This window comes from Loxodonta africana, chromosome 11 (genome assembly GCF_030014295.1).
Source record: "Loxodonta africana isolate mLoxAfr1 chromosome 11, mLoxAfr1.hap2, whole genome shotgun sequence".
In the NCBI taxonomy this organism is placed as follows: domain Eukaryota; kingdom Metazoa; phylum Chordata; class Mammalia; order Proboscidea; family Elephantidae; genus Loxodonta; species Loxodonta africana.
In genome coordinates this window covers 18,001,654-18,020,202 of record NC_087352.1, presented here as the reverse complement: position 1 = coordinate 18,020,202, position 18,549 = coordinate 18,001,654, and the positions used below count along the sequence as shown (strand labels likewise).

At 57.3% G+C, this 18,549-nt stretch overlaps 1 protein-coding gene across 4 annotated transcripts; it reads left to right on the top strand.

Moving 5' to 3' along the window:
• Positions 1–2,775: 2,775 nt before the first annotated feature.
• Positions 2,776–16,207, top strand: KCNC3 (potassium voltage-gated channel subfamily C member 3). 4 transcript variants are annotated; one of them, XR_010323360.1, is made up of 6 exons: positions 2,776–3,639; positions 7,970–9,077; positions 10,959–11,150; positions 11,387–11,513; positions 14,891–14,950; positions 16,015–16,064. XR_010323360.1 is itself a non-coding variant. In XM_064294059.1 (5 exons), exons 1-4 carry the CDS (start codon positions 2,776–2,778, stop codon positions 14,905–14,907), a joined length of 2,181 nt encoding a protein of 726 aa, XP_064150129.1. In that variant the 3' UTR covers positions 14,908–14,950; positions 16,015–16,123. The 4 variants fall into 4 exon arrangements, 3 of the variants coding, with proteins under 3 accessions (XP_064150129.1, XP_064150128.1, XP_064150130.1); XM_064294059.1 differs by lacking the exon at positions 11,387–11,513 and having other exon boundaries at positions 16,015–16,123; XM_064294058.1 differs by lacking the exon at positions 14,891–14,950 and having other exon boundaries at positions 16,015–16,093.
• The last annotated feature ends 2,342 nt before the right edge of the window (positions 16,208–18,549 follow it).

Genomic DNA, 18,549 nt, shown 5'->3' with positions numbered 1-18,549 from the left:
TGGGGGAAGGGAGTGAAGGAAATCACATCCCTGGTCCGCAGGACTGGCCCAATTTCTGCAACTCTGCAGTGAAGCAGCCCGAGTCCTGGCCAGGATGGGGGTTAGAGGGGTGATGGTGGGGGGGAGGAAACTGAGATGTTAGAGCTGCAGAGAGACACGGTGGAGGGGGGAGCACATGAGAGAGAGAGAGAGACAGAGGCTCAGGGAGAGGGGGATAGAGGCCAAGAGAAGGGACATAGAGAGTAGGGGCAGAGACACTGAAGGCAGTGAATAGAGACCTGGGAAGGGGACAGAGACTCAGAAAGAGAAAGGACAGAGACCCAGAGAGAGGGCCGCTGAGATCCAATGAGAGCGGGACACAGATCCAGAGAGAGGGGGACAAAGACCCAGAGAGGGGAGAGATAGGCAGAGACCCAGAGAGAGAGGGGGCTGGGGGGAAGGCAAACAGGGACAGAGAGGGTTAACGCACAGGGGGGTGTCCAAGAATTAAGGGGAAGGGAAGAGAGACCCAGAGAAAAGAGTACACAGACCCAGAGAGAGGGAGACAGAGACCTGGAAAGGGAAAGGGCAGAGACCCGGGGGAGGCTGGGGAACAGACGGAGGAGGGCCAATTCGGGGGTGTGTGGGTGTCAGAGACCAAGAAGAAAGGGACAAAAACCCAGAGGAAGGGGTACAGAGACCCAGAAATAGAAATGACAGATACCTAGAGAGAAGGGGTGGCAGAGAAGTACAGAAAGGTGGCGGGGACAGAGCCTCAAGGAGAGAGACCGCTAACAGAAAGGCACTGACCGAGAGAGACTCAGAGACGGGAGAGGGGGAACTGAGGCCCAGAAAGAAGAGGGGCAAAGACTCATAAGGAGGGGGAGAGTCAGACAACAAGGGGACAGAGACCCAGAAAAGAGGGGCCAGAATTTCAGAAATGGGGAGACAGGGAACACGGAGGACAAACATTCAGAAAGAGGGGTGAAAAACAGACTCCGAGAGACACAGGAACGGGAGCAGGGGTGGGATGGGGAGGCGATACGAACCAGCCGCCGCACCTGCAGAGGGAGGCGGCGGGCCAGGGAAGGTGCAGCGCGAGGACACCCGCAGCCCCTGACCCACCCACTTCGCTCCCACAGGCTCCACCTTCTGTCGCCGCAACCGCTGGCCCCGCCCCAGCCCCCTGCGCCTGCGTCCTGCAGCCCGCCGGCTGAGCCACCCGAGGGGGCGGGGCCTGACCCGCTTCAGAGCGGTCCGTCTTGCTCTGGCCCCGCCCCTTCATTAATCACACCCCGGCTCTCCGTCTCTTCCCGCTACCGGTCCTCTTTGACACAACTCCGCCCCATTTACCATTGGTCGCACTGATTGCCTAGGCAATGCTTCCTGGGACATTGGCTACTTTCTCTGCAGAACTGGGCCCCCTTGTTGCTCCCTTAGCATTCCCTCCTCTCCAGTCCTTATCCATCTGTTGCTTCTTCCGTCGGCAGTCTTCCGTTCTCTAGGCTTCGAGCCCTTTCTCCACCAATTGGAAGATCTCGATTTGCCCTGTAAGGCCCCACTGACCCTTACAGGTCTCTCTCTAAGCAGTCTGACCCCCAGATTCCAGACCCCACCCGTTTTCCGTCCAGCCCGGTTGCTTTGTATTCTCTGCCAGTTTCCGCTTTCCCATAGCATCATCTCTCAGTCCAACCAGGACCCTTATTCTTGATCTCCATTCTCACTTATCCCTGCTCTGCCTCCATCCAGCCTGGCTGCTTTCAAGCCCCTTAAAGCTCCTTCCCTCCCTTAGTCTCTCCTTCCCACAGTCCACTCAAGGCGTTTTATGCTATTTGTAGAACCCACCCACCTTCCGCAGTCCCTCCCCATCCACCCTGACATTCATTCTCCCGGCCCTGTCCTGTCTAACCAGGCCGAGCATGCAGCCTCAGCTCCGCCGCTCATTTAGCCCCGCCCTTTCCATAGTGCTAGCCATACCCCCCAGGTTTCTAGGCCTCGTTCATATTTCCCCCTTTTCATCGAGTCTCATTCTCTGTTCCTTCTCCCTAGCTCTTTCAGTTCAGCTTGGTCTCCTTCAGCCCTCTCCACTCTCAACTCTATTTCCCACCCCCTTTTGAGTCCCACCCCATCACTCACCTAATCCAATGAGGACTGTTTCTACCTTCTTCAGCCCCGCCCCTTTGTAAGCTCCGCCTCTCCCAGTCCCTTCCCTGTTAGGGATCCAACCCGGCCTTCTCTATCGGCCCCTCCCCACGGAGTGTTGCCTGCAGTCCCCGCCCCCAACTCAGTCCAATCAGGACAGCTTCTCCCACTGTGGCCCCGCTCCCCGCTCCACCCACCATGGCCAGTCAGGCGTTTTAAATAGCTTTGGCTTGTCCCCTCCCTCTACCCTGCCGCCCTTTTTTTTGAGTTCCAGCAGGTCTCTTTCTCATATCTAGCCCTCCACCTTCTTTCTCCCTGCGCCGCCAAGCCAGGCGAAATTAGAGGCCCGCTCTTTTACACCTCGCTCCGCCCCTTCTCTCAAGACTATCCAATCCCTGTTTCTCATCTGCGGCCCCCCCCGCGTCCAGCCAGGCAACGTTCTAGCCCCTCCCCGTTCCCTGCCTCAACCCCGCCCCACCTCCCCCGAGGCCCCACCCTCTCCATCCCACCTCGTCTTCTCGCCCATTCACGTCTGCTTCTCCCCCTGAGGCTCCGCCCCCGACACCTGTCACTTCCTCCCACCCAATCAAGGTTACCTCTCTCCGTACGGCCCCGCCCCCGAGTCCCCGCCCCTCCCGCCCCGCCCCCCGTCCAATGCTGAGCTCAGTCTGCGTCTCGTCCTTCCGCGGGCGCCAGGGGGCCTGCAAGCAGCAGTCGGCTACGCCGCCGCCCGAGTCCCCGCCGCCGCTGCCCCCGCCGCCGCCGCCGCAGCAGCAGCCTGCGCAGCCCGGACCCGCCGCGTCCCCGGCGGGTCCCCCGGCACCCCGCGGGCCCGGGGGCCGGCGCGCCAAGCCATGCCCCGGGCTGCCGGCGGCGGCCATGGGGCGGCACGGCGGCGGCGGTGGCGACAGCGGCAAGATCGTGATCAACGTGGGCGGTGTGCGCCATGAGACGTACCGCTCGACGCTGCGCACCCTGCCGGGGACGCGGCTGGCCGGCCTGACAGAGCCCGAGGCGGCGGCGCGCTTCGACTACGACCCGGGCTCAGACGAGTTCTTCTTCGACCGGCACCCGGGTGTCTTCGCCTACGTGCTCAACTACTATCGCACTGGCAAGCTGCACTGCCCGGCCGACGTGTGCGGGCCGCTCTTTGAGGAGGAGCTCGGCTTCTGGGGCATCGACGAGACCGACGTGGAGGCCTGCTGTTGGATGACCTACCGCCAGCACCGCGACGCCGAGGAGGCGCTCGACTCCTTCGAAGCGCCGGACCCGGCGGGCGCTGCCAACGCCGCCAACGCCGCGGGCGCGCACGACGGCGGCCTGGACGACGAGGCGGGCGCCGGAGGCGGTGGCCTGGACGGCGCGGGCGGCGAGCTCAAGCGCTTGTGCTTCCAGGACGCAGGCGGCGCCGGGGGGCCGCCAGGGGGCGCGGGCGGCGCGGGAGGAACGTGGTGGCGTCGCTGGCAGCCCCGTGTGTGGGCGCTCTTCGAGGACCCCTACTCGTCGCGGGCAGCCAGGGTGAGCGTGCTCTTGGAGCCCCCTACTCCCACCCCACCTCTCCAGGCGCCCCCAGACCCTCATTGGCGCCCCATCCCCACCCTCAGAATCTCATGGGCTCATTCGAACCCCTCTTCGCCTCTCTCCCCCCAACCCCTAGTCTTCCTGACTCCTGAACACACCCCCCTCTCCCCTGCACCCCACAGATCCTCAGGAAACCTTCCCCAACCTTCAGAATCTCCTAGACCTGTCCAAACCCCACACTGTTTCTCCCGGCCAATCGAAAACCTTCTCCCCAATCCTTGATCTCCTGGGCTTCTCTAAATGACACCTTTCCCTCCCCTCCCCCCCTTCCGCCTTTCCCAGCCACCTCTAAGACCCTCAGAAGACCTTTTCGAATCCTCAGAGTCTTCTGAGCTCCTGTATACCCCTCCTGGGCCACCTCCCAGACCCACAGAAGATGCCACTTCCCAGCCCTCGAAGTGTCCCGGACCCTGCGGAACCCCCTTCCCACTTCCCCTGCGGAACCCCCTTCCCACTTCCCCTAAGTTCCTCAGACCCTCCGAAGCACCCCTCTTCAACCCACAATCTCTCAGGTTCTGCAAACGATTCCTCGGTTTCCCCTTTAGCACTCTCAAGCCCAGAAGACTCCTCTCTCAGAGTCTGAATCTCCTGGTGATTTTTTACCTGCCTCCCCTCCCCTTCTACCCTCTACCTTTTAGAGGACACTCCATTCCAACTCACTTTCCTGGCCCCATCTGGACCCCTAAAATGCTTACTCCTGCCAGGACACTTCTCTGCCTGGGTTATCTTCTGTATGGGCCCCCTCTGTGTTCATGTGTCTTCTCACATTCACCTCTCTAACTCCCATCCTAAAGACTTTTCCCCTAAAGCTCCAGACTTCTCTCAAGCCCTTCATACTCCTCTTTGGTGTCTCCAGAAGACCCCTGGGCCCTATAATATGCCTTTCCCCTACAGAAACCCCCATCCATCCTCCAGAATCGATTCTTCCTCATCCACAGATTCTCCCAGTTTCTCTCTTCCATCGTTTAAACTGCACAACTCACTTTCTGTCTCTCGGGTCCCCCCAGAGCCCCTCAGTCCCTTTCCTGGTCAATCAAGTGTCCTCCTCTTTTCACTTCCCCTTCTACCCTAGAACTTTTTCTAACTACAATCCTTGGGACCCCCTTCATCAGCACAAAAACTTCTCCCTCAAAATAACTTCCAGAACTTCTCCCCCCTCCCCCCCCAGCGCTGTTTTCCCATCCTCCCTCAAACCCCTCCAGTCGAAAGCCCAGGACTGAGGCCCTCGGCCTCTTCCCCCCTAAAAAAAAACGAATCAAAGAGCACCCACCCCAGCTAAGACCCTTTGCTCCTCCATTCTTTCCTACAGTCTTATCTCCCTCAAATTTCCAGATTTTTCCCAAAGCTCCCTCCGTCTTCCCAAAAAACTTTCCTCTAACAGCTGCAACTTCCCAGACTAAATAGCTACACTCTCCCCTAAACTTCCTCCTCCCCATAACTGTGGCCCTCAGGCTCCGGAGACAGAAATTGTTGGAGAGGGACAGTTTTAAAATGGGAGGAATTGGAAAGAGGGGCGATTCAGCCTCGCCCCGCTTCCCGGTTTCCTGGGGTCCCAAACACTCAGAGGAGCAGGCCCCGGTCCCCTCCCCCCACCGTGCCGTGTCCTGGGCCGGAAAGGACGCAGAGCCGCAGTGCTGCATTCGCGCCGAAGGAGGGAGCGAGGGGGAGGGGTGCCCCCCCCCCCCCGGAGGCACTGCATAAAGTTTGGTTCCCGGGAAGCGCTGAGTTGGCGAGATTTGGGGTTGGGTGGGGGGAGGTGGGGAGGAGGAGGTGCGGAAGGGACATGGCCCCAGATGGCCCCTCAGGCCTCTGAGCGTCCCCCTCGCCCATGGCCTGGGGCGCCCTTCCCTCCTGTGACCCCATTGAAGGGTGCTGAGGTGAGGAGGAGGCTGGAGGTAGAGGCCTGCTGTGATGATCAGACTAGGGGTCTGGGACAGCTACGGAGGTCACCCATTTACTTTGAAAATGTATTTTGAGTGTCCACAGAGTGTCAGGTGCCTCCTAGCCTTTAAGTGAGGTTGCTTGAGAGAGTTGGGAGCTGAGGCCAGTGCAAAGTGGAGGGTCCGGCCCTACCTCCCCCTTGCTCCCTTCCCCATAATCTTTCCTTTCCTTCTTACAGGGACTCCATGCCCTCCAACTCCTTTTGCTTTTGAACTGTCTCGGGGAGAAAAGGGTTAAACCAAACCTACGCTGTCTAGCATCTGCAGCTGCGCACTGCGGCGAGTGGCCACCTTCCCTTTCTTGTTCTGGGAGGAAAGGAGTTAAACAAACACCTGGCCTGCGGCCTCCCACTGCGAAGCTGGGCACTGCGGCTGCGCAGTGCCTGCTCCGCTCCGGCCCGGAAAGAGTTAAGCCGACCTCCAGCCGTTGCGCCTGCGCACTGCATTGGGGAGCTGTCCGTGGTGCTGGCCGCCGCGCCCCGCCCCCCGGCCCGGCTGCCCGCCCCCACTGCAGTGCCGCAGCCTGCGCCGTGCGCCCGGCTTGGAGGGGGCGGGGGAGCACCGGGCATGCGCTCTGCGGAGGCCTCCGGCCTCTTAAACTACTGCGGAGAAATGGGGAGGGAAGCAAAGAGGGCCAGCGCAGACCCCTGGTCCACCCCGAGGTCCAGGGTTTCCTGCGTGATCTGACACTGGCCCCCTCTCTGCTCTGCAAACTCTCCCCAAGAACAGACCCCGCCCCCTCACCTCTATGGAGAAAGGGGGGTGTGGAGAGGGACAGTGGTGACCCTGTCCGGTCCCAAGGTCCACTCTGCAGCCCGACTCTGGAGCCTCTCTCTGCTCTGTACCCCAGATTGAAGTCAAGCCCCTTCTCCCCAGCCTCTTCCTCTTCTGTACCTATCTGATTAAAGCCCCCTTCTTGCCCCGATGCCAACCCCTTCCCCTCCCCTCCATGTATCTGATAAAGCCCATTCTCCTCTCTAGGTCCTGACCCATCCCCTTCCTTCTCCAAGACCTTGACCCCACGCTGTCTTCAAGGCTTTAATCAGAACCCACACCATTATTTTGCAGGATTCCTGTCTGCCCCCCAATCCTGAAATAGCCCAGACATCTCACCCCCTTTCTATTTCCTGCAACTCTGACCAAAGCCCCCTCTCATATTTGTTTCTGACTCTGTTGTCTTTCTTAGCTCAAACTCTGCCCGTTTTGCTCCAGAACCTGAAACCCTGGGCCCGCTCCCCATTCTATGTCTTCTTCGCTCTTTGCAGTCTTAACTATTCACCCTTTCCCTTCTTTAGGGCTCTGACCCCCCCCCCCCCCCACCGGTGGCTTCATTCTGGGCTGTCTTTTCTAGGTGAAGTTCTCAACCAGCCTTTTGCTTTTCTGGGTCCTGAAACTTGGCACTGTCTCCTCTCCAAGGGCCTTAAACCCTGGCCCTTTCCCTTCTCTGAGATCTCCACCTTGCCCACCCCCACCGACTCATGCCCCATACCCTAATAATACCTGAAATCTTCTTTCTGTGTTCTGAGCACTGTATTTGGAGCCAAGCCCTTTGTACATCCATGTAATACAATCCCCTGAAAAACCTGAGGTTCAGAAGCTTAAGTTGTGTGCCTTCGAGTCAGTTTTAACTCATAGCAACCCCATGTGACAGAATAAAACTGCCTCGTAGGGTTTCCTAGGTTATAATCTTTATGGAAACAGATCACCAGTTTTTTTCCTGTGGAGCGGCTACTGGGTTCGAACTGCCAACATTTCTTTTAGCAGCCATTGCCCAAGCTAGGCAGAGGAAAAGCCATATTCACACCCAGGCTGAGCCTTAACCACATCATGGTTCTGTCTCCCTGCCCTCCCTCTCCCCTTCTTCCCTCAGCTCCAAGCTGACACCCAAAGACTCTGAGACACAGAAGGTATGTGATCTTAGTCTCCCTCTCTCCCAGATCCCATAGCAGAACCCCCGAGCCCTGCCTGGGAGCCCTGAAGTAGAACATAGGGAACAAGAGGAGTAGGGAGGTGGTCTGGGAGGCAAAGAGCCAGGATTTGCCATTTCCAGGGAAGAATTTGCCCATGTACTGCTTCTGCAGGGACCAACTCCTTTCCCATGTTGCAGTGGGGAGGGTTGTCTTTGTTCCTTTCCTTTGGCCAGCTATGGAGGGGAGAACAGGATGGAGGAAGTGATGGAGCAAGGGGGTTGGGACACCTGGATTCCCTTTGAGTTTGGGGCTAGGAGGCTGGGAGAAGGGTCCCTGGAAGGCTCTTGCCAAGATGCTGGTAGACCAGATGCCCAGGTCAGTCACCTCTTGCCCTCTCTCTCCCACCCTGTCCTACAGTATGTGGCCTTTGCCTCACTGTTCTTCATCCTCATCTCCATCACCACCTTCTGCCTGGAGACTCACGAGGGCTTCATTCACATCAGCAACAAGACCGTGACGCAGGCTTCCCCAATCCCCGGGGCACCGCCAGAGAACATCACCAATGTGGAGGTGGAAACGGAGCCCTTCCTGACCTACGTGGAGGGCGTGTGTGTGATCTGGTTCACCTTTGAATTCCTCATGCGCATCACCTTCTGTCCTGACAAGGTGGAGTTCCTCAAGAGTAGCCTCAACATCATTGACTGCGTGGCCATCCTGCCTTTCTACTTAGAGGTGGGCCTCTCGGGCCTCAGCTCCAAGGCCGCCAAGGATGTGCTGGGCTTCCTGCGGGTTGTTCGCTTCGTGCGCATTCTGCGCATCTTCAAGCTGACCCGCCACTTTGTGGGGCTGCGCGTGCTGGGCCACACGCTTCGTGCCAGCACCAATGAGTTCCTGCTCCTCATCATCTTTCTGGCGCTGGGTGTTCTCATCTTTGCCACCATGATCTACTACGCTGAGCGCATTGGCGCTGACCCCGATGACATCCTGGGTTCCAACCACACCTATTTCAAGAACATCCCCATCGGCTTCTGGTGGGCCGTCGTCACCATGACCACGCTGGGCTATGGAGACATGTACCCCAAGACGTGGTCAGGGATGCTGGTCGGGGCACTGTGTGCTCTGGCGGGGGTGCTCACCATCGCCATGCCCGTGCCTGTCATTGTCAACAACTTTGGCATGTACTATTCGCTGGCTATGGCCAAGCAGAAGCTGCCCAAGAAGAAGAACAAACATATCCCTCGGCCCCCGCAGCCTGGCTCTCCTAACTACTGCAAGCCTGACCCGCCCCCACCACCCCCACCCCACCCTCACCATGGCAGTGGCGGCATCAGCCCCCCACCTCCCATCACCCCACCCTCCATGGGGGTGACTGTTGCTGGGACCTACCCACCGGGCCCCCATACGCACCCCGGGCTGCTCAGGGGGGGAGCGGGTGGGCTCGGGATCATGGGGCTGCCTCCTCTACCGGCCCCTGGGGAGCCTTGCCCATTGGCTCAGGAGGAGGTGATTGAGATCAACCGGGCAGGTGAGCTTGGGGGGTGAGGGGTGGAGGTGTGGGGTCAGGATGGAGACCAATGGGAAAATGTGGAGAGGTCTTAAGGGGAGCACAAGATGGTTGCTGAGGTTCAGAGACACTGGAGTGGTCAGCAACAGAGAGCGAATAGAGACCAAGAAACAGCAGGAGCTAAGGGCATGGAGGAAGCACTGAAAGAGACAAGTCACAGAGAAGCACAGATTTTGCATGAAAGAGACAGTTTTGAAGAGAGACAGGCTCGCAGCCAAGGTACCCAGAGGGTTCAGAGAGACAAAGGCAGTGGGAGGCCGGATAATCAGCAAACAGTGAGAAAGACTCAGAGAAAGAGAGAGGGATTCCCACATGAACTTGAATGAATACATGAGTCGGGGCAGGCCAGAGGCAGAAGCCAGGGCACAGTTACAGAATGTGAGGGTGTCCCAGAGACAAGGCTAAGCAAAGAAAGTCTGAGGCAGGGAAGCCAGACACCAAGAGATTGTCACTGTAAACACAGAGAAACGGGACTTGAGCGAGAGGAGTGAGAAAGGACGGAGAGATTGAGACAGGTAGAAAGTTCGGATTTTAATGACAGTGAAACCAAGAGAGGGAGACCGAATTCAGAACCAAAAGTCAGAGGCCAAGGCATAGAGACTCAGAGGGTCAGGGTCAGGGTTAGATGGATGGTCACATGACCTACACGGCATCTTGGAGAGCAGGGTCCAGTGGGCTCTGCCTACCTGCCTGTCCTCTAGCTAAGAGGCAGTCTGAGAAGGGTCTGAGAGAGCAGTCCAGAGAGCTGTTGCTGGGAGGAAGGGAGATGAGGGGAGAAGAAAGTGAACTGTGTATGCGTGTGCGCCCCTCCCCCCCGGGGAGTCTGGGCCTCTGAGAGGCCAGAATTTGGGTGTCCGGGAGGAGGGAGAGAATGGTGGGCCCCACCTCCCACCTTAAGTAGGTCAAGGAAGGAAGCTGGGCTGCCTGGCCCCCATCTTGCTCCCTCAGCTGCTGACCCAGTTTCACACCAATTAAAAATAGCTCGAGTCAGAGCCTAGGGGACCCCCAACCCCCCTTCCCTCATCTGTCACCTTTCCAACCCTTCTCCACTATGCCCTCTTCAGCACCCAACACCCTTCCCTGAACAACCACTTCCCAGCCCCCAGCACTGCCAACAATCTGCTCCCAACACCCTACCCCAGGCCTGTCCTTTCCAGAACCTTATACTCTCAGTTCACTGGAGCCAACCACCTCCACCCAACACCCTACCACAGCTGCCTTCCTGGCACCCAACTGGTTTCCCCCAACCACCTCTTCCCGACACCTGAACCCAGTCCTGGCTTGCTCAGCACCCAAGACCTGACCCAACCACCACTTCCTAGCACTCAATGCCTGCCCCTCAACCCAATGCTATCCAATACTCCAATACCCTTCCCAACACTCAACACTTTCCCCCCAACTAGCTCTACCCGGTATTCCAATACCATGCCCCATCACTCTTCCCTACTCCAATTGCTCTTTCCAGCAATCAATACCATGCCCTCAATCAACTCTATCCAATACTTCAATATTCTCAACACTCAATACGCTCCCCTTGATCAACTCCATTTAATACCCTATCACCCTTTCCTACCCCAGTTACTCTTCCCAACACTCAACACCCTTCCCCAGTGATCCCCTCCCCAAACCCACCAGCTACACCCTCTTAATATCCTCCCAACTGTGCCCCTCACACTACTCTTTCCACCACCCCTTCCCAATACCTTGCTCTACTTCCAATCACCTATTTCCAAAACCCAATGTCTTTGTAGTCCAACACCCTTTCCTTGCTGACAGCTACGGTAGAGTCCCCATGCCTGACTCTCTCCTTTGTGTCTCTGTCTGACCCCCCTTGGGATGAAGATCCCCGCCCCAATGGGGATCCAGCAGCAGCTGCACTTGCCCACGAGGACTGCCCAGCCATCGACCAGCCCGCCATGTCCCCGGAAGACAAAAGCCCCATCACCCCGGGAAGTCGAGGCCGCTACAGCCGCGACCGAGCCTGTTTCCTTCTCACGGACTATGCCCCGTCCCCTGATGGCTCCATCCGAAAAGGTGAGGCACCCTCCACTGGTCCCCTGAGACCCTCCCTCTCTCCCCCGCTAGGGGAGGAAGGAGAGGGCAATGGGGGAGGAGGTGCTGGACTTCTCCTGTCCCCTGGCCCCAAACCACCTCCCTCCCAGACCTGTCCCCCCAAAGTGTCCTCACCACTGACCCTTCACCTGTCTTTATTCCATCTTCATCTCCCCCCGCCCCACCCTGGACCCTCTGGCCTCTTCCCCCAACCCCAGCCACCGGTGCTCCCCCACTGGCTCCCCCAGACTGGCGTAAGCCAGGGCCCCCCAGCTTCTTGCCCGACCTCAACGCCAACGCCGCGGCCTGGATATCCCCCTAGTGGACGAACCCCTTCCCCCCGGGGTAAGTAGCCCCCCCTCTGATCTCCTTCCTCAGACTACCCCCACCCTCCTGACTAACCCCTCTGAGAACAGGCAGACCCAACTGACCGAGATCCCCTCCCACTCACGCTGAAAAGCTGCCCCCAATTAACCCCACCCCTGACACCTCCCGCCTTCCCCAGGACTTGCAATGCCCTTCACTAACTCCCATGAACTAACCCCAACCTCCCACACCTCATGCCTGACCCCTCTACCCCTCCCTCATGACAGACCTCATTCTCACCCCATTCACATCTCTCTCCCTGCCTCCATCCTTGAGTTTTTAATTTAATCAGGAAAACAGGGTGCACACCCTGGCTGCAGGATGGAGTGAGGAAGACTCAGTCATCCATCCAATCCTTTGCTAGTCCAGCCAGCACTTAGAAAGCACCCCTGTGTCCCAGGTGCGGTACTCAGTTTACAATGCGGAACAAAAGCCACCCGCCCCCTGCCCCCAGGAGCTCCCAGGTTGGTGGCGAGGAAGACAGAGACCTAACCTGTTGCCATCGAGTTGATTCCAACTCATAGCAACCCTATAGGACAGAGTAGAACTGCTCTGTAGAGTTTCCAAGGCTGTACTCTTTATGGAAGCAGACTGCCACATCTTTCTCCTATGGAGTGGCTGGTGGGTTCAAACTGCCAGCCTTTCCATTAGCAGCCAGGTGTTTAAACATGGTATCACCAAGGTTCCTTGACAGACCTAGACAGTCTGGGAACCAGCTGCCCTGGAGTCAACTCTGATTCACGGCAACCCCATGTGTTTCAGAGTAGAACTGTGCACCATAGAAAGATTTTCAATGGCTGATTTTTTTGGAAATAGATGGCCAGGTCTTTCTTCCGAGGTGCCTCTGGGTGGACTCAAACTGCCAGTCTTTTTGTTAGCAGCCGAACATGTGTTAGTTATTTGTATCACCCAGGGACTCCAGACAGTCCCTATTTGGGTGATAGATGCTGAAGTCAAGGTAGCACAGAGCGCTGTGAGAGAAGGTCACAGATCTCCCGGGATGGGGGTGAGGGAGCATCAGGAAAGGATGCAGGAGCTGGTATCCACTGTGAAATTTGAAGGATGCATAAGAGGAGGAAGTAATTCCATTAGACGGTAGTGATTAGAGGGAACAGTAGAAGCAAAGGCTGGGAGACTGGACCACAGGTGGAGAGGGACTAGTAGATGGGAACTAGGCAGGAGAGCAGAGGTTAGGCAAGGGCTAGGACCTTGTCCAGGGGACCTGGGCGGGGGGGGGGTGGTTAAGTGAGGGGGGAGGGGCAGATCAGCTCTGGGTGTAGAAATACCCCTCTGGGGCCCTATGGGGCTGGACTGGTGGGAGACTGGAGGCCAGGATGGAGACTGGGATGAAGCTGGGGTGAAGCTCCATGGGAAGAGGGCAAGGCCAAGCTCAGGACCAGAGCTATGATGACAGGATGGAGGGGACAGGGCAGAGAGAGTCATGGGGTGAGGCAGGAGGGTTGGGTCTGGGGGCTGATGACTGGTGAAGAGAGAAATAGAGTGAAGAGACATTTACTAGATGAATCATTTGGCAAACATATCCAAGCACTTACCAGGTGCTAGGCATTAACATATATTCTGTGAGCCTCAAACAACTCTAGATGATCCCTAGCTCCTTTCGTTCATCCACCCATCCACCCATCCACCCATCCACCCATCCACCCATCCACCCATCCACCCATCCATCCATCCATCCATCCATCCGCCAGCCAGCCAGCCAGCCAGCCAGCCAGCCAGCCAGCCAGCCAGCCAACCAGCCAACCAGCAACTAATTATTGAGGACACGGTTCCACTGGAGTTAAGGTAGCGAACAAAGCAAAAACCCCTTCAGTCATAGAGTTTATCATCTAAAGCAGGGGTTGGCCAACTACAGCTCCTGTTGTAAATAAAGCTTTATTGGAACATAGACACTGTCGCACTACAATGGCAGAGTGGAGTACTTGCCACAGCAACTGTGTGGCAAATAGTTACCATCTGGGCCTTTACTGAAAAAGTCTGCCAACCCTCAAGTGGACGAAGTAGAAATCAGCAAGTAAGGAAAAAAAATAAATAAATAGTAATTACTCTGGCCACTTTAGGTAAGGAGGTCAAGGAAGGTCTCTTTGAAAAGGTGCCATGAAACCTGAAGAGTGAAAATGGCCAGCCAGGCAGAAGGAACAGTGCGTGCAAAGGCCCTGAGGTGGGATGAGCTTGATTCAGAAAACAGCAGGGAGGCTGGATTGTGGCTGGAGCTGAGTGGGCAAGGGGAGAGGGCTGCCAGAGGGGGTATGAGGAGAAAGATCATGAGGGCTTTTGGGCTATGATGAGGAGGCCATATTTGATTTTAAATGTGATAGGAAACTACCATCAACAAACGTGTGTGCAGTCTTCCTTAGAAGGAGACTCATCCTAAAGGATCCTTGTTCTCAGCCTCAGGAGATGTTTTAGTGGAATTTGAGGAGCCTCCAGGGCCAGCCTCATCTAAATCCCCTCGTTTCCTAGAAATTCAGGGAGGGTCATGACCAACCTGAGGCCACCCAGCAGACAGGGACGGGAACCTAGGCTTCCAGAGGGACTACCTAGCCCCTCGTGTTCCATCCCTCCCTGTTACAGCCCCCCACCCCACATCCTCCTCCATCTTCATCTCCATTGCCTCTTCCCTCCCCCTGCTCCCCCCTCCCCCCTGCTTGGACCCAATTATGTTATCCTTTGTTCCCCAACCCAGGTCTGGATGGGCCCCTGTGGGGTGGAGGGGGAATGGGGATGGGAAGGAGCTTGGGAATCTGGGGGAGGGATGATTTATGATGGGTGGGTGGGTTGTGAAGTCCCTGCTTCTCTTGCCTATGATGCCAAAATCCATTCATTGAACTCAAATAATGGCGGGAGCTGATGGGGCTGACTGAGTCCTCTGTCCCATTATATGTCCTGATTCCTTTCTGCTGCCCCTCACCTCCATCTGCCTCCCCCATCTCCTCCTGTTTCTTCCTTCCCCACTATCCTTCTTCCCCCAGACCCTTCCACCACTCTCCCTCCCTCCTGACCTGTCCTCCCCCTCTCCCTGACCCTCCCTTCTCAGTCTTCCTCCACCTCTTTCCTTCCCCACCCTCTAAGCCTAACCCTTGATATTCATTCCACTTCCTCCCCAGCCCTTTCCCTCATCCCTCCCCCCACCCCCACCAGCCATCCCGGAAGCTCCTTCCATATTTGATGTCTCTGGCCGCCCCCCCACCCCATTTCACTGCTCCCCTCTACCGGGAAAACACCAGAGAGGAGGAAGAGGTCCCAGCGTTTCTCCATCCCCCCAACAGTAAGGCTGTGTTGGGGGGTCCCCTAGCCCTCTTCCCTCCCAGCGTGACTCTGTGTATTTCTGTCCCCAGCTCTTGTCACCGCCTGAGACCTCGCGAGACCCTCGGTCCCCCCCTGCCCCTTCCCCCCAGGTTAGCAATTGGGAATGGCTGGGAGGGGGTGTCCCCAAGATACTGGGCTTTGAATTCCCCGAGGCCCTCTCCGGAGGGCCAAGACACCCTTCACACTCACTGCCCAGAAAAGCCATAGAACTCCCCCAGACACTTACTGAACGCTGAAGACACTGAAATTTTCAAGAAACCACACAATCTATCAAGACACTGTTGCAGCCTTCAGGAACACTTGTTAGAATCCTAAAGGCTTCTTGGACTCTAAGATATCCCCTTAGAACCTTCTGGATAAGCCTTGCCTGCTCTTACCCTCGGAATGTTCATAATGACCCCCAAAGCCACTGCCAACTTCTCCATTTAGACCCCCCATGGACCGCACCACCCATCTTCCCTTTCTTCCCTACAACTAAGCTAGACCTTCCAGACCACACCCCAGTTCCCCCAAGCACTTTCCATCGGCTGCATCCCCTACATGCATCCCCCCCAAGCCCCTCCCCAGTGCCCAGAGCTTCCTGCCCATGTACCCACCATTCCGCCTTGCTGCCCCCCACCTTTCTGCCTCAGATGAGGGAGCCAACGGGGCGGGGGATAGGGGGACGGGCTGCGGTGGGGCGGGGGTGGGGGGAGGCTCGGTGGACACCACCCTGCCTCCTAACCTGAAGTCTCTCCCCTTCCCCGATGTCTTAACCTTTCTCGTGGATGCTGACTGACTCTCGAATTTGTCCACTTCTCTCTCTCTCCATCTCCTGTCTGTCCATCTGCCTCTGATTTTTGCTATCTCTTTTTGTCTCTACCTCTCTGTGTCTCTATCTCCGTTATCTTTTCTCTCTGTGTGTCTCTTATCCCCTCTCGCTTTCTTTTTCTGTCTCTCACCTTCTCTCTCTGGGTATCTCTTGTCCTGTCCTCCATTTCTTTCTCTCGCCTTTTTCGGTCCCTGTCTCCTTTTCCATCTCCTATGCTGTCTCTCTGTCTCTCCTCTGTCTTTGGTTCTCTCCCTGTCTGTCGGACCCTCTCCCTGCACCCCCTCCCTCACGCGTCCTCCCGTGTGTTTCTGCCCCCTTCCTCGCTTCCCCCTCCCTCCCCAGGTTACGAGAAATCCCGCAGCCTGAGCAGCATCGCGGGCCTGAGCGGGGTGTCCTTGCGCCTTGCGCCCCTTGCCACGCCCCCCGGCTCTCCCCGGGCCGCCCGCCGCGCTCCCCCAACCCTGCCCTCCATCCTCTAGCGCTCCCCTCCCCCCTGTGGGGGGACTCGGGGGTGACCGGGAAGAAGATCAAAGGAGCTGGGGGTGGGGGGTGGGGAAAAGGGTTTTTCTAAAAAAATATATCAAAATGTCATTAATAATATGCAACCGAGACGACGACGCCAGCAGACACCCCCGGGCCCCTCGCCACCTGGGCCCCCAGGATGGAGGGGGAGGGGCCAGTGCCCGTCCCCTCGGCTCTTTCCCACCCCCAAAATAAAGCCTTCTCAGGTCTCCATGAGCCATAGGACACCCACCCTCCCTCCCATCAACTCGTGTAAATGATGCCAACTACATCTTGGGGCACCTCTCCTACCCACACTCTGCATGCCTCCCTTAGCCCGGGCCCTCCCCTCCACCACAGCAATAAGCCGCCAGGGGCTGCATGCTACGCATTCGAGGGGAGGGGCACTCTGGGAAGGGGGCTGGGACCTCCCACCCTTCACCCCAAGAGGACATCCCAACCGATGTTGATTATATGAAAAAAACAAATCTGGAAACAATGTGGGGGAAAGAGGGACAGTCCCCCCAAGCCAAATAGGGGCTGAGCAGAGATGAGAGGTGCGGGGTGGGCTTCAGACAGCTGTTCCCTCGGCCTTTTGGAGGTCCCTCGGGTGAATGTCACCTCCCTCATCCCCCGCCCAGGGATCTGCTCGCCTCTCTTTTTGCTGCATGAACTCAGACCCCGCACCCCAGAATTTCTGGGGGGATTTGGCCCTAGCACACAAGATCCTCCAATCCCCCAGATTCCTAGGACATGAGACCTGTACCTCGGAATTCCTGAGACTCGGCCCTGGCACCCCTCACCCCCACTGAAGTTCCCCCACACTTCTGGGACTTAACCTCTGCACACAAGATAAACCCGTTTTTTTTCCTACCCAGCGTCTCTCGGACATCCCAGACTTGACCTAGCTCTTAGGTTCATTTTCAGCTTTTGGGATGCCCGAAATCTTTCCCCCAACTCTGACATTTTCTTGACACCCCCAAACCCTCAGGCCTGCCCCCCATCACAGACACTCTCAAACCCCTAACAGGCTCATCCGCCTCAGGTTCCTTTAATTCTAGAATTCCCAAGATAGACGCAACCTGTCTGCAATTCCAGGGAACCAGACTCTCAACGGTACTCCCTTTCTGGTGTCCCCCTGGGCCCCCAAGATTCCCTCTCCTGAGGTGCCCAAGTGGTATTGTATTTGTGGACACCAGTGTTTCCCAGGGAGTAGTATTTGTATCCTTGTTAAGGTTTTAGGCAGTACAAGGCGAATATTTAAAAGTGCACACTTCGCACGTAAACCTGGGAGTCCAGACATTGCTGCTGGGCTATGTCACCATTTAGGTTTGAAGTGTTTTCCATTTAAAGCGGTCGGCCGATGGTCTTCGAGGATGTACCGGAATGTAAGGACACGCACATCAGAAGCTTGGGAAACGGTGACAGACCCCCACCAGGTTGATAACCCAGCCCGCCCTTCCCCTCACCGCCACCCTCGCGGGTGGAAAACCATTTCTCATCTCCCATCCAGGCTCAAGGATGTGCTACCTCCCCGAAGCCCAGAGACCATATCGGTCCCAGAATCCTTAGCGGTCCCCCTTTTGGAGCTGGGGGGCCACAGAATTAGCAGCCTCTCTCCCTCTGCTCCCCTGGCCTCAGGAAACCCCGCCCCGGAGGGTTGGGGGTATCGCTGAGCACGATTCTTGACGCAACGATTCCTATGCAAGGGGCATTTTGAGCCCCCCCATCCTTCCCTCGGACCCTAAGCCCTGGCGAATCAGGGGTGAGGGGTGGGGCGGGTTCTGGTGGGAGCGGGGTGGGGCGGGGCAAAGGGCTCGGGGCACCAGGGTAGGGGGGTTGGGGACTGATTCTATTGCCAAAGGGTTCAACTTTTTCAAAAGCCCCCAGATAACCCCAGACCCTCACGAAAGCCGAACGGGATGGGGAAAGGGGGGATGAGAGTCTTTTCCAAAGGGTACTGACCTCTTCCCAAAGTCTCGCCCCTGCTCGCCAACCCACCACACGTACCCAGCTTTTTAGTTCAGCTTTTTAAAAATGACCACCGTCATTATAAACCTCTCCAAAAGGTGATTCTAACCCCCTCTCCCATTCTCCAAGCCAACAGTGTGGGATTCGGGGAGGGAGAGAGAGCGAGCTAAAGGGACAATCTCTATGCCCCGCTCCCCTTTTCCACCTCGGCCGCCAGGGTGCCCGCAACTACACGCATGCGCTGCATGACGCGCCCCCACACTCATGTCGCTCCCCTCCTGCGCTCCGAGAACGCACGGACACGGGGCAGGGGGCGGGGCGATTGGGGAGGAATGAATGGGAGGGGGTCTTCCTGAGCTCAGCGGCTCTCCCTTCCCAACACACACAGCAATAAGTCTCTCACTC

What these genes read in the sequence shown, in the direction of transcription:
- KCNC3 (XM_064294060.1), top strand. Translation starts at nt 2,776, where the DNA reads ATGCTGAGCTCAGTCTGCGTCTCGTCCTTCCGCGGGCGCCAGGGGGCC. An exon ending in ACTCGTCGCGGGCAGCCAGG is followed by an intron (nt 3,640 to 7,969) that starts GTGAGCGTGCTC and finishes CCTGTCCTACAG; the next exon opens with TATGTGGCCTTTGCCTCACT. An exon ending in TGATGGCTCCATCCGAAAAG is followed by an intron (nt 11,151 to 16,014) that starts GTGAGGCACCCT and finishes CTCCCTCCCCAG; the next exon opens with GTTACGAGAAATCCCGCAGC.